At 46.8% G+C, this 13,880-nt stretch overlaps 1 protein-coding gene across 1 annotated transcript; it reads right to left on the bottom strand.

The window, feature by feature from the left end:
* Positions 1-494: 494 nt before the first annotated feature.
* On the bottom strand, positions 495-3,321 carry AVPR1B (arginine vasopressin receptor 1B). The gene is made up of 2 exons (XM_004468773.3): positions 2,382-3,321; positions 495-882 (listed from the first exon to the last, which is right to left on the bottom strand). Exons 1-2 carry the CDS (start codon positions 3,319-3,321, stop codon positions 554-556), a joined length of 1,269 nt encoding a protein of 422 aa, XP_004468830.1. The 3' UTR covers positions 495-553.
* Between the last annotated feature and the right edge of the window lie 10,559 nt (positions 3,322-13,880).

The following is a 13,880-nucleotide window of genomic DNA, read 5'->3' on the forward strand; positions in this document are numbered from 1 at the left end:
GGCAGGCAAAGTCCCACCTACCTATTCGCTTTTCTTCATTAAGCAATCTTCCTGCACACACACACACCAATTCCAGGATCCAAACAGGGTCCTCCTCACAGCTTTCCACCTCCCTCCTCTCTGGGTTGGGCAGGCCTAGGCTGGTCAGTTTAAGGGTGGGACAAGTAGCCCAGGCAGGAGACCCGCCTCAGGGTTCCTGCCACCTGTGCATCACCAGACAGTGCCATCCTAGGCATGCTCAGATCCGGGCCCCTCCCCCACACCCAGCGCCTGGGTGTCCACAAATACCATGTGAATAGGGTACAACCCGGGGGGCAGGCGGTTTGAGCCTCTTGGACTCGCAGCACCTGAGTTTGGAGCTAACGAGGGCAGTGCTGAGCCAGGGTAGCTGTGACACCACGGGTACGGGGGCCATTCTAGCTTCCCTGCCCTACCCCAAACCGAGGTCCTCCTAACCCCAACCCTAACCCTTCCTGCTTTTACACCAGCTGCCTGCGATGGGCAGAGAACGCCCACAAACGCTGTGGGCAGCACCAGACTCCAGAAGTCTGTCCTAGAAGATGCCCGTCACAGTGATGGCTTCCCCATGTACCTGCTCTAAGTCTTTCAGTGACTCCTGGGGTCCAGGCCTAAGGCTGAGGCTGAGGCTGAGATTGAGGGTGGGGGGGCAGCTGGAGCGGGTGAGCAGGGTGGTGCGCTGGCTGGAGAGGCTGCCATGGGAGAGTTGCCTGCGCATCTGCGGCGGGGGACCCCCACAACAGGCAAGCTGGCGCAGGGGGTGTGGCAGCAAGTGCCTGTTGAAGGCCATGTAGATCCAGGGGTTGCAGCAGCTGCTGAGGTTGCCCAGAAGCATGGAGATGGTGAAAGCCACATTGGTGGAATCTGCCAAGAGAGAAGCACAAGATGTAAAACAGAGAAGGCCACCCAAAACGAGCATGAGGACCGAACGTACCTGGCACTAGGAAACTCTCCTTCCTTCTCTCCTACTAAGGTTGGCCAGACCAGGGGGGCCCTACAACTGGTTAGAATGAATATGCACATTCCTTCAAGAGAAATCTGCAAATAGCACCTAATCCAGACTGAAGTCAAAAAGATAGTTAAGGAGGGATAAAATGGAACCATGGTGATTTGGTATTATTCCATGCTTTTATTTGCAGGATTGTGTAAAATTCATGAACAGCCTTCCCCCTATTTCACCTCTCCAGCGAGGCAAAGCATTTGGCTTGAGCACGTCCTAGCATGAGCAAAATGAGATTGGAGACAAAAGCGTAAGGGAAGGGGACAACTCCCTAAGAACTGGTGGGAACTGGTAACGTGGGTCTGCTGGGCAGTGAACCCTCTCGGGGACTTCCCAGAGGAGCCTGTGCACAGAGGCCATTCCCTAGGTCGGAAGGTCCCTAGGTCGTTACGTGCTGTGCCCATTATCCATCCTGGCCTGTGCCCGCCACGTGAGGCCCTGCAAATAGCACGGTCACCCTACTCACAGCCACCCAGACAGGCCGACACTCCTGCCTCATGAGGGAGCAGGAACAAAGGCCTCTGAACACTGCTCTCCAACCCTTCAGCTGCTGATGACTCCTGCTATCCTGAGATAAAACTCACGCCTGGATGGTCAGACCATCCGAGCTGTCCACAGCCCAGGAGGCTGCCATCTACCCCATCCCAGAAAAAAAAATGAAAAGACCAACAGGCGTCCAGGCCTCCTGGAAGGTCATATTTTGTTTCTCACTTAAGAGGAAGACTCCTCTCCTCATCACTTCTAGAACCAGGGTTAGGGGTGGGGCAGGAGTTGAGGAAAGAGACAGGGACACGGAAGACCTGGGTTCTACTTTCACTTTGCTGGCTGTGTGGCCCGGGGCAAGTCACGTTCCCTCTCTGAGCCTGTCTCTGTCATTAGCAAACTGAACCGTTTGAACTTGAAATTAATTGGAAATAGCTGTTGAGAAGCAATCCAAAGTCATGTGCAGGCACAGGAGGATAGAGGGTTGAGAAAGACAGTTTGTGAGCCACTGATTGCCCTCCTGGACAGGATCATGTGAAAATCCCTCTCGGCTTTCTCATTCTATGCTTCCAAAGCTCATCAAGCAAAGCAGGGGTTGGTTGGCCAAATACATCAACGGTCATATTTTGTTAGTTTTTAAATTAGTTACTGAAACTAACATCAGGAAATTTCACATCAAAGATACTCCCGTGCCATCCATTGGCCTGACAGGAGTTGTAGCTGCCCCTTTGCACAGGGGGCAGAAGCACCAGCTTTCTTTCCTGCTTCGCCCATTTGCTACCTGCCTGGCCTTGGGAGGGGCTGAGTTGGCGGCGCCTGCATCAAGCCCCCCGTGCCGCCTTCCCTGCTCTTCCCCCCCCACCACGAACCACACACTCGCCTTCATCAGGTGCGTTCTCGTCCCACACCGTCCACATCTGGACGCTGAAGAAGGGTGCCCAGCAGGCGATGTAGGCCAGCACGATAACAAAGGTCATCTTCACCGTCCGGACCTTGGCCCGGGAGATGGTGCTGACGCTGCTGACCCGGGACGGCAGCCCCCGCGTGGCCGCGGCTGGGGCGCGCCCTGGGGGCCTGTCCCGGGTCCTCCGGGCCCCCGCTTCGACCCGCCCAGCCCGCGTCTTGACCTTCAGGTTCTTCCAGATCTCGTGGCAGATGAGGCTGTAGCAGGCCGTGAGCACGGCCACGGGCATGACGAAGATGGCCAGGGTGGTCCACGTGATGTAGGCCCGAGGCCCCCAGGGGAAGCGGAAGTCCGCCCAGCAGTCCAGCACCCCTGAGCCCTGGATCACCTCCCGCAAGGAAAAGATGAAGACTTGGGGGAGGCTGAGGATGGCGGCCAGCAGCCAGGGAGCCGCGATGAGCGGGTAGGTGGACTGGCCGGGCTGCTGGAGGCTGCGCAGGGGGTGGCGGACGGCCAGGTAGCGGTCCAGGGTCATGGCCAGCAGCATGTAGGTGGAGGCGAACATGCTGAGCACCTGCAGGTACTTGATGGCCCGGCAGAGGAAGTCGGGGCCCTGGAAGCGGTAGGTGATGTCCCACAGCAGCTGGGGCAGCACCTGGAAGAGCGCCACGCCCAGGTCGGTCAAGGCCAGGTGCAGCACGAAGAGGTGCATGCGGGAGTGCTTGCGACCTGACTGGCCCAGGGCCAGCAGCATGGTCAGGTTGCCCCCTGTCGCCAGCACCAGGACCGTGGCCAGGACCCCGATCTCCACCTTGGCCAGCTCCTCATCCCGGCCCAGCCAGGGGGTCGTGGCATTGGGGACAGAGAAGGTGCCCCCAGGGGTGGGGTTGGCAGCCCAAGGAGACCCAGCATCCATCATCGGGGTTTGCTGGGAGGGAAGGAGAGGAGGGAGTGGAGGAAAGGTCTGATGGACGGAGGGGAGAGGGCACGGTGTTTGGTGGAGCAGGGTGACAATGACAGGAAGAAGGCTTGAAATTAGGGGGACAGAGTTAAGGCAACAGGGGTAGAGAAAAAAGGAGGTGAGGGAGGAGAAAATGTGACTGACATTTCCAATCCTAAGGAGGGGAGGGGAAATCCTAAGGAGGGGCTGGGGGGGTAGAGCAGGCGTCCTGGTAGACCGGCGTCAGGATGGGAAATGGACGAGGCTGTGCAGGTGAGATTTCTGAAGGCTGGAGGAAGCTGCCACCACCCCCCAAATCCACCCCAAATCCACTTTCTCCAGAGCCCGAGCCAAGGCCGCGCGCAGAGGGCCGAGCCGGGGCGGTGAGAGCCTGCGGGAGCGCCCCGGTTCCGACTGAGCGGGTTTTATGGGCTTCCAGCCCGAGCCCGAGGCCTCTCAGCTCGCGGGTTGGCTCCTGCCGAGGAGGGCGGAGTGAGGCTCACAGACAACCACCGGGGAAGGAGGATCCAGAGGCTGGCAGGGGTGGGAGGAGGAGAGGGAAGGGGAGGGAGGAGGGACGGAGAGGGCTGCGGAGGAGGGACAGGGCGGCAGAGAGGCAGCTTCGGTAGGAAGCACTCACCAGCCAGCAGGACCAACCGCGCAGACAGACATTCTTCTAGGCTCACACCCTGGAACCACGGCTGCCTCCCCAGACAGGTGCACACCGGGGCGGGGCGGGGCCATGCCAAAGTCTTTCCTCCTACCTGGGGACCTACGGCTGGTAGCGCCGCGTGCCCAGGACTCCCGCCTAGAGTCCAGGAAGGTGCAGGGGAGGCCTGGTGGGCAGGGAGGGCCCCGCAAGATCGCCTCGCTGATGGGTGACCGGAGCTCCAGAGAAGGAAGCAGGGAGGACGTCTGTGGGGAGGGGCAATGGTGGTGACAGGAAAGAGGTGGAGGATGGAAGGAGCTGGACCCCGAGAGCGCGGGTGCAGTTGATGGGAGGGGATGCTGGAGAAATCCGAAATTGGGGGTCGTGCAGGTGTGGTGCTGTGTTTGCACCCCAAGGACACGTCTTATCACTCTTGGCCTCTTCTGAGTGCCTGTCACACTTCCCAAACCCTTAATGCAGTTAACGTCCTGTGAGGTAGAACACCAAGGCCCAGAGAAGTTATTGGACTTGCTCTAGGAAATGGCAGTAGCGGTAGGAGAACTCAGGTTCTCTAGTCCCCAGCCAAGAGTGCTTTTCCTGCCGCACAGCCGCAGCACTTACACTATAACCAACCGAACACCCACCATGTGAAAGGCCCTGGGTGCTGGGGTACAAATAAAAATAAAGGAATAAATAAAAATTAAAAGGGAACGTTACAGCTCAGTAGAGAAGGTATTATGTGGTATTTGTTGTGGAATTCCATTATTTCAGTAAATATGCAGGGAAGCAGAGTTGGCCCAATGGATAGGGCATCTGCCTACCACATGGGAGGTCTACGGTTCAAACCCAGGGCCTCCTTGACCAGTGTGGTGAGCTGGCCCATGAGCAGTGCTGATGGGTGCGAGGAGTGCCCATGCCATGCAGGGGTGTCCCCCACGTAGGGGAGCCCCACATTCAAGGAGTGCGCCCTGCAAGGAGAGCTGCCCCACATGAAAAAAGTACAGCCTGCCCAGGAGTGGCAGCGCACACAGAAGAGCTGATGCAGCACGATGACACAACAAAACGCGACAGATTCTGGGTGCTGCTGACAAGAATACAAGCGAACACAGAAGAACAAACAGCAAATGGACACAGAGAGCAGACAACTGGGGTGGGGAGGGTGGGGGAGAGCGGGGGAGGGGAGAGAAATAAATTTAAAAAAAAGGGTAAACCTGCAGGTAGATTATGGAGACCCCCTTTAGAACAGAGTAGAAACTCATCAGGAGTGACAATAGCACAGTAGAAGACACAGAAAGGGCAGGATCTATCTAATTGTAGGGAGGGCCTCTAGCCTTTTATTAGAATCAGGCTTCCCTTTACAATGTCACACACCACACATCCAATCAGACTCACTTGAGGACTCTACCTCCTCAACAGCCTACAAATTCATCTCCACCGCTTCATTCTGACTGCCACAGTTCAAACACTCACCATTTCTCCTTTAAAATGCTGTGATATCTTCCTTTTGGGTCTGCAGCCCAAGCTCACACCTTCTCAAGGATTTTGCTCTTTCTGAGAGAGAATTTTCCATCTCTCTGTTGGATCATTCCCATCTGCATTCAAGCAGTCTCTAGTGTCGTCAATCTTAATAATAATTATAATAACCTTTCCCAGACGTTACACCCCCACCTGCAGCTATTGATAGCTCCTCCCCTTCACAGTAAAACTCCTCAAAACTCCCTCAAAAGGAATGTCAGCACTTGTCTCCATTTCCTTGCTTCCAGTCATTCATTTCTTAGTGTATCCATTTTGAATTGTAAATATTCAAATATATGGGTTTTTAAATAAAAATATATTACATAAATGATATATGTACCATTCTGGAACTTGTTTGTTTTTTAAAAATTCTACATTTTTAAAGATCTGTTCATGCTTATACATAGATTAGATTTTGTTCATTCATTTTAACTACTGTATAGCATGCAAACATGAATATAACACATTTCATTTACCCAAAACCCTATAATTTAGGCTATTTCCACCTCTTTTTATTTTCTATTTATTAAATGCCACAAAGAACATTCTTGTACATAACTCCTTGTGTTCACATGTGAGATTTCTCTCAGGTATATATTCAGAAGTATATACTGAGTATAAGTATTATTAGGTCATATGATATAGGAATTTTCAACTAGAGAGGACCATATTGCTCTCATATTTGTTGACTAGTTTTCTACTACCTTGTAGTTGAGCATTTCCCAACATCATCACAGTCTGACTTTTTAAAAACTTATTTATTAATTTATCCCCCCTCCCATTCCCCAGATGTTTCTCTCATCTGTCTGCTCATTGTTTTTGCTCACCTTCACCAAGAGGCCCCGGAAATCGAACCCTGGTCTTCCCATGTGGTGGATGGGAGCTCAATCGCTTGAGCCACATGCACTTCCCAAATCAGTGTTTTTAAAGTAGAGGCAAATTTGTGTAACCATCACCACTATATAATTCCAGGATATTTTCATTGCCCCCAAAAGAAACCCCATACGCATTAGTGGTCACTCCCTATTTCTCCCTCCCCCCAGACCCTGGCAACCACTAATTTACTTTCTTTGAATTTGCTTATTCTAAATATGTTGTATAAGTGGAATCATACAATATTTATCCCTTTTTTTTGGTCTGGCTTATTTCATTTAGCATAATGCTTTCAAGATTCATCAATATTGCAATATGTGTCATGTTTCATTGCTTTTTATGGATGATGAATATTCCCTTGTATGGATATACCACATTTTGTATATGGATTCATTAATCACTTGATGGATTCTTGGTTGTTTCCACTTTTAGCTATTATGAATAATGTGGCAATGAACATTTGTGTACAATTTTTTGTGTGGACATATGTTGTCAATTCTCTTGGGTATATACTTAGGAGTTGAATTGCCGGGTTTTCTGGTAACTTCATGTTTTTTTGAGGAATTGCCAAACCAAGTCTTTGTTAGTTCTCTGCTTTCTAGTGTTAATAAGATATTCCAGGTTCATTTCTTGCCCAGACCTGGAATCAGCCTTTTTTTTTTTTTTTTCAAAGGATTTCTGGCTCTTTTTAATGAGAAATGGTAGTTAGAGACCACAGTCTGAGTGCTAGGGTGCTCATTGTTACTGGGTAGGCCATTCTTTCTGGCCTTCTTCTGTGTACACATCTAGGAATTTTAAAAAAATAAAATAATGATGTATTCATATTGATATTCCCAATTCAAATCCAGGACTATGAGATTTTAGTTTAACCTCATGAATCATGTAGCTGTATCTTATTTCACACATTCAAAAAACCCAGTTCTTAACCAACACCAAATGACTGCTCATTTTACAAACAGCATATCACAAATAGTATGATAACTGAAAATGGTTACTTTTTTTTACAGCTTTTTCCCTTAGAATATATCCCCCTAGGGATGTATGGTCAAACAACTGTATTTTAAAGTTATTTTTTAACTTTTTAATTGAAGTTTATCATTCATACGTGAACATACATAAACAATCAGTGTATAGTATATGTTGTGAAATAAAGTTATTTGTGAATAGTGAATTCAGTCTTCATCTGAATAAACAGTTGTTTCATTTTATTTTTGATATTTAGGACTTGCTTTTTTAATTTAAATTCATTTTATAATTACATAAATAAAATCTATAAAATAATGTGCATGCAAAGGTGCTTAACTTCTAATCCTGTTCCTTCCATCCTACTTCCTCTCTCCCTCTTCTATCCGCTTTATTCTTCTATTTTTTATATAAACAATTACATACATATATTTATATACTCTCCCATCTTCTATTTTTTATTTGAACAATTATGTACATATATTTATATACTCTCTCATTCTTTGGTAATTGATATCATGCTGGACACATTTTTCTGCTTGATTTTTTTTTCACTTAATATATCCTGGGAATCACTTCATAGAAGAATATAGAGAGATTCCTGTTTCCTTTTTTGCGGTTCCTTGGTACTCCATTATGTGGATGTACCAAATTTGTGCATACAGTTAGCTTTTTTTTTTTTTTTTTTAAAGATTTATTTTTATTTATTTAATTCCCCTCCCCTCCCCCGGTTGTCTGTTTTCTGTGTCTTTTTGCTGCGTCTTGTTTCTTTGTCCGCTTCTGTTGTCGTCAGCGGCACGGGAAGTGTGGGCGGCACCATTCCTCGGCAGGCTGCTCCCTCCTTCGAGCTGGGCGGCTGTCTTCATGGGTGCACTCCTTGCGCGTGGGGCTCCCCTACGCGGGGGACACCCCTGTGTAGCACGGCACTCCTTGCGCGCATCAGCACTGCGCATGGGCCAGCTCCACACGGGTCAAGGAGGCCCGGGGCTTGAACCGCGGACCTCCCATGTGGTAGACGGACGCCCTAACCACTGGGCCAAAGTCCGTTTCCCACAGTTAGCTTTGATGGGCATTTTGATTGTGTCCTGCCTGGTATTACAGAGTGCTGCAATAAATTTGCCTAGTGTATATGTCTTTTTATATTTAGCCAGTATTTCTTTGTGATAGACTCCTGGAAGTGAGATTGCTGGATTAAAGGGTATTTGCTTAAGTAATTTTGTTCTATATTGCCAAATCCTCCTCATTCCACTAGAAATGTATGAGAATGCTTATTTCCCCAGTCTTGCCAATGGTGTGTTCTTAAAATTTGGATATTTAACAATCTGATACGTTAGAAATAATATATCAGTGTATTTTAATTTGTATGCCTTTTGTTATGAGTGGGATTGAATATCTTTTCATAATGTTATGAACCATTTGGATTTCTTTGCTGATAATTACTGATATCACTAGTAATTTTCTGTATCATTGAACTTTTTCTTCCCTATTTTTGGAAGCTTTATGTATTTGGAATATTAACCCTCGTCTAACATTTGAGTTGTAAATATTTCCCCCATTGTGTCATGTATCTTCTTATATGATTTATGATAATTTTTTTTACAGAGGCAAACATTTTCAAATCTTTTTGTGGATTTATTTGCTATTATCCTCTATAGATTTAAATAACAAACATATACTGTTACTTCTTGATCTTTGGTTTTTGGCATTATCTATTGACCTTCCACTTTGGTAGATGAGGCTATAGTGACCTTTCAATACAGACCCACCACTCACATGCACACTCTGTATCCCCAGCCTCACAGCATCATTATGGTATATTTGATTAAATTATTTAGAGTTAAAGAATTCTGAGCACATATAACCTATTCACGGCAGATCCATATAATACATTATGCATATTTTTCCTGCACTCTATTTGTTTTCTCCAGAGTTAATATTTTTTTTTAAATTTGTGTTCGGTTTTCTGTATCTTTCATTAATTCAATCCTGAACTCTCCCCTGTTGAATAAATGCAGTAGCTATTGATTAATTTCATCTCCTGAAGAAATTTCTCCCAACGCCCACTCCTGTATGGACGGTTGTATTCTAGGCCTACTACATGGCTGTCATCTTGGATCTTCCTTCACTGTCATTCTGAATATTTTCTTCATTTCTGTCTTGCAATGGAATCCTACTCCCTGGATCCAATTTCTTCCTCTTTCTTGTCCTTGTTTTGTAGAATACATTCCCCAATTGTTTCCTAAGGAAAGGTAGAGAGTTGTTAAATATTTTTATATCTTTTATTTCTGAAATGTCTTTACTCTCTCCTCACTCTGCTAAGATTGTTTGGGTATAATTTTCCTTCAGAACTTTAAGACATTGCTTCATTGTTTTCTGCCTTCAGTGTTGTTGTTGAAAATCCTGATGCCATTCTGATTCTTAATCCTTATTACGAAATCTTATTTTTCTCTTTGGAAGTATCTAGAATCTTCTATTTATGCCCAATTTCTAAAATTTCATGAAAGTTCATAAAATCTCATCTCCTAATATAGTCAAGTTTGGCTTCCATCCTCATTTAACAAGAGTTACTCTTGTCAAGATCACCAATGACCTACATCATGCCAAACATAAATTATATTTCCTTGTCCATTGCATTACCTCAAAAGCATTTGAACTTCTTCTTTTTGTAAGTTAAGTTTATTGAGGTATAATTTACACACAGTAAAATTCACCCTTTTCATGTATAATTCTGTGAGTGTTGGTTTTTTTTTTTAATTTTTAAAAAAATTTATTTCTCTCCTCCCCCCCGCCCCCAAGTTGTCTGCTGTCTGTGTCCATTCGCTGCATGCTCTTCTGTGACCACTTCTATCCTTATCAGCGGCACTGGGAATCTGTGTTTTTTGTTGTTGTTGCGTCATCTTGCGGCACCATTCTTGGGCAGGCTGCACTTTCTTTTGCCCTGGGTGGCTCTCCTTACAGGGCACACTCCTTGTGCGTGGGGCTCCCCTATGCAGGGGACACCCCTGCGAGGCAGGGCAATCCTTACGTGCATCAGCACTGTGCATGGGCCAGCTCCTCACGGGTCAGGGGGGCCTGGGGTTTGAACCGCGGACCTGCCATGTGGTAGGCAAATGCCCTATCCATTGGGCCAAGTCCGCTTCCCTCTGTGAGTTTTTATAAATGCATAGTCATATGTCACCATATGCCGCTATAATCAAGGTACAGAACAATTTCATTACTCTCTTTGTCAACCCTTCCTCCCACCCTCAGATACTGACAACCACTGATCTTTTTCTCTGTCCTGGAAGTTTTGCCTTTTTCAGAATATCAGATAAATGGAATTACATGGAATGTAGCCTTCTGACATGGTTTTGCATGAATTAGTTGTTTGTTGGATTATATTGCTGAGTAGCGTCCCATTGTATGGATGTGCCACAGTTTGTTTATCCATTCACCAGGTTAAGGACATTTGGATTGTTTCTACATTTTGGTAATTATGAATAAAGCTACTGTAAAAATTTGGCGATAGGTTTTTGTACTGCTGGCTTTTTCTTGAAATACTTTCCTCTTTGTCTTCCATGACACCAGACATCACACTTGTTTAGTTTTCTTCCTATCTCACCAGTGATTCTTCTCACTCACCTTTGTAGGCTCCTATTTCTTTACCTCACTTTTGGTTGGAGTGGCCTTGAGTTCAGTTGAGACAGTTTGATTATTTATGAATTCCAAAAAAAAGATATTGATTGTGTTTGTAAACTGGTCTGTTTCTCTGGGCATGATACCCTTTGGTTGATTTAAATTCAAAGTCTTTACATTTACTTGATTAAACCAAGATTCAGACATTGATTCGACCATGTGATTGTGCGTCATTAAGCCTTGGTGGGCTGATGAAACAGACTCCTTCACAGAAGTAGATACATAGAGAAGATATACAGAGGGATAGAGTTCCATAGACATGGGATAGGAGAGAACTTGTCAGCTTTGATCCTGCAGCCCCAGGAGGAGAGATGAGCCATTCGCCTAATAATTTACAGCTGACTTTGTGAAGAGACCAGAGCAGCTGAGCCCAGAAAGCAATGAGCCCTCCAGCCTACAGCTGAGATCTGAAGAAGCTGGGCCCACAGAGCTTTAAGAGGAAAGAGGAAGGTGAACCCTTGCAGTCATCACCCACCATCTTGCTTCAACACGTGGCAACAGATTTTGATGAGGAATACCTTGATTTGGACGCATTAGGGCCTTGTAACTGTAAGCTGCTACCCCAAATACATATCCTTTATAAAAGCCAACAGATTTCTGGTACTTTGCATTAGCACCACTTTGGCTCACTAATATACCAGTCATGGGTCCTCTAGCCACAACAGAGTTTACAAAATCATAATGCCACTGTGGTGATTTGAAGCTGAATGAACCCTCAGAAGAACGAGTTCCTAAATCTAATCCATTCCTGTGAGTGTAAATCCATTGTGAGTAGGATCTTTTGATGTGATCAGTTAAGGTGTGACCCACCTCATTCAGGATGGGCCTTTATCCTATTACTGGAGTCCTTTATAAACAGAATGAATAGAGAAAGAAAGCCACAGAAGCAAGAAGCTAAAGACAATGAAACCTGGGAAGAGAAGGGAGAGGTCAGCAGATGCCACCACATGCCTTGCCACGTGGCAGAGTAGCCAAGGAACGCTGGTAGCTGGTCTACAAGAAGAAAGCATCACCTTGATGATGCCTTAATTTGGACATTCTTTGGACATGGTTTAAAGTCAACCCATGTCATGGTATCTGCTTTGAGCAGCCTAGGAAACTAAAACAGCCATAGATGGGAAATGATTCCACCTAAAGTGGCAAACATATTCAACTCAACTCATTATTTTCAAGATAAAATATAGGCACATAAATCTAGACTTTTATGTGAGTTTTCCCAATTTCAAAACATTAAGCAGATGATAAAAACACATCTTCCATCTCTATATTTTTTCTTAAATAATCTTATCAAATCCTATGCCCTGATCTTCAACAGGGTTCTTGACTTTTGTATTCAGCTACCTTCTAGACATCCATTTGGATGTCTAATTGGCACCTCAGATTTAAGGTGCCCAAAATTCTGTTTCTACCCCCACCTTCCCTATGTCAAGAAAGGAATGGAAAGCAGATGTGGCTCAAGAAGTTGGGTGCCCACCTACCAAATGGGAGGTCCTGGGTTTGGTTCTCAGTGCCTCCTAAAGAAGACGAGCAAGACAGAAAGCTGATGTGATGGGCCAGCATGGCAAGCTGACACAAGATGATGCAATGAGGAGCCACAGTGAGGAAACACAATGAGAGACAGAACAAGCAGGGAGCAGATGTGACTCCAGTGATTGGTTGCCTCCCTCCCACGTGGGAGGTCCTGAGTTTGGTTCCTAGTGCCTCCTAAAAAGAAGACGAGCAGACACAGAAAGCACACAATGAACAGACACAGAGAGCAGACAGCAAGCGCAAACAATGGGGAGGGAGGGAAAAATAAATAAATATAAATAAATCGTTAAAAAAAGAAAGGGGGGAAACGGACTTTGGCCCAGTGGTTGGGGCGTCCGTCTACCATATGGGAGGTCCGCGGTTCAAACCCCGGGCCTCCTTGACCCGTGTGGAGCTGGCCATGCGCAGTGCTGATGCGCGCAAGGAGAGCCGTGCCACGCAACGGCGTCCCCCGCGTGGGGGAGCCCCACACGCAAGGAGTGCGCCCGTGAGGAGAGCCGCCCAGCGTGAAAAGAAAGAGCAGCCTGCCCAGGAATGGCGCCGCCCACACTTCCCGTGCCGCTGACGGCAACGGAAGCGGACAAAGAAACAAGACGCAGCAAATAGACACCAAGAACAGACAACCGAGGGAGGGGGGGAAATTAAATAAATAAATAAATCTTTTTTAAAAAAAGAAAAAAAAAGAAAGGGTACTACAATCCTTTTTTTTTTTTAAAGATTTATTTTTATTTATTTAATTCCCTTCCCCTCCTCCGGTTGTCTGTTTTCTGTGTCTTTTTGCTGCGTCTTGTTTCTTTCACTGCTTCTGTTGTCGTCAGCGGCACGGGAAGTGTGGGTGGCACCATTCCTGGGCAGGCTGCACTTTCTTTCGCGCTGGGCAGCTCTCCTTATGGGTGCACTCCTTGCTGTGGGGCTCCTCTACACGGGGGACACCCCTGCGTGGCAGGGCACTCCTTGCGCGCATCAGCATTGCGCATGGGCCAGCTCCACATGGGTCAAGGAGGCCCGGGGCTTGAATCGCGGACCTCCCATGTGGTAGACAGACGCCTTAACCACTGGGCCAAAGTCCGTTTCCCTAAGTCCGTTTCCCTACAATCCATTTAGTTGGTCAAGTCAACCACTCAGAAGTCATCTTCTGATTACACATGCTGGATTGAGCACATTTGTGTATTGGAATTTTCTCCTGAACCCCACTTACATGACAGTAAAGAAATAAAAATGTTAATAATCCATAAGGTAGAGAAAACTATGAAAATACAATTTCTGGAAGAGGGAGGGCAAATGAAAGAGTAGTAACTGTGCCGTCGGGCTTGAGGGCTTAGCCTCGCTC

The sequence above is a fragment of the Dasypus novemcinctus genome, chromosome 13, assembly GCF_030445035.2.
Source record: "Dasypus novemcinctus isolate mDasNov1 chromosome 13, mDasNov1.1.hap2, whole genome shotgun sequence".
Taxonomy (NCBI): domain Eukaryota; kingdom Metazoa; phylum Chordata; class Mammalia; order Cingulata; family Dasypodidae; genus Dasypus; species Dasypus novemcinctus.

What these genes read in the sequence shown, in the direction of transcription:
- AVPR1B (XM_004468773.3), bottom strand. Translation starts at nt 3,321, where the DNA reads ATGGATGCTGGGTCTCCTTGGGCTGCCAACCCCACCCCTGGGGGCACC. An exon ending in CGAGAACGCACCTGATGAAG is followed by an intron (nt 883 to 2,381) that starts GCGAGTGTGTGG and finishes CTCTCTTGGCAG; the next exon opens with ATTCCACCAATGTGGCTTTC.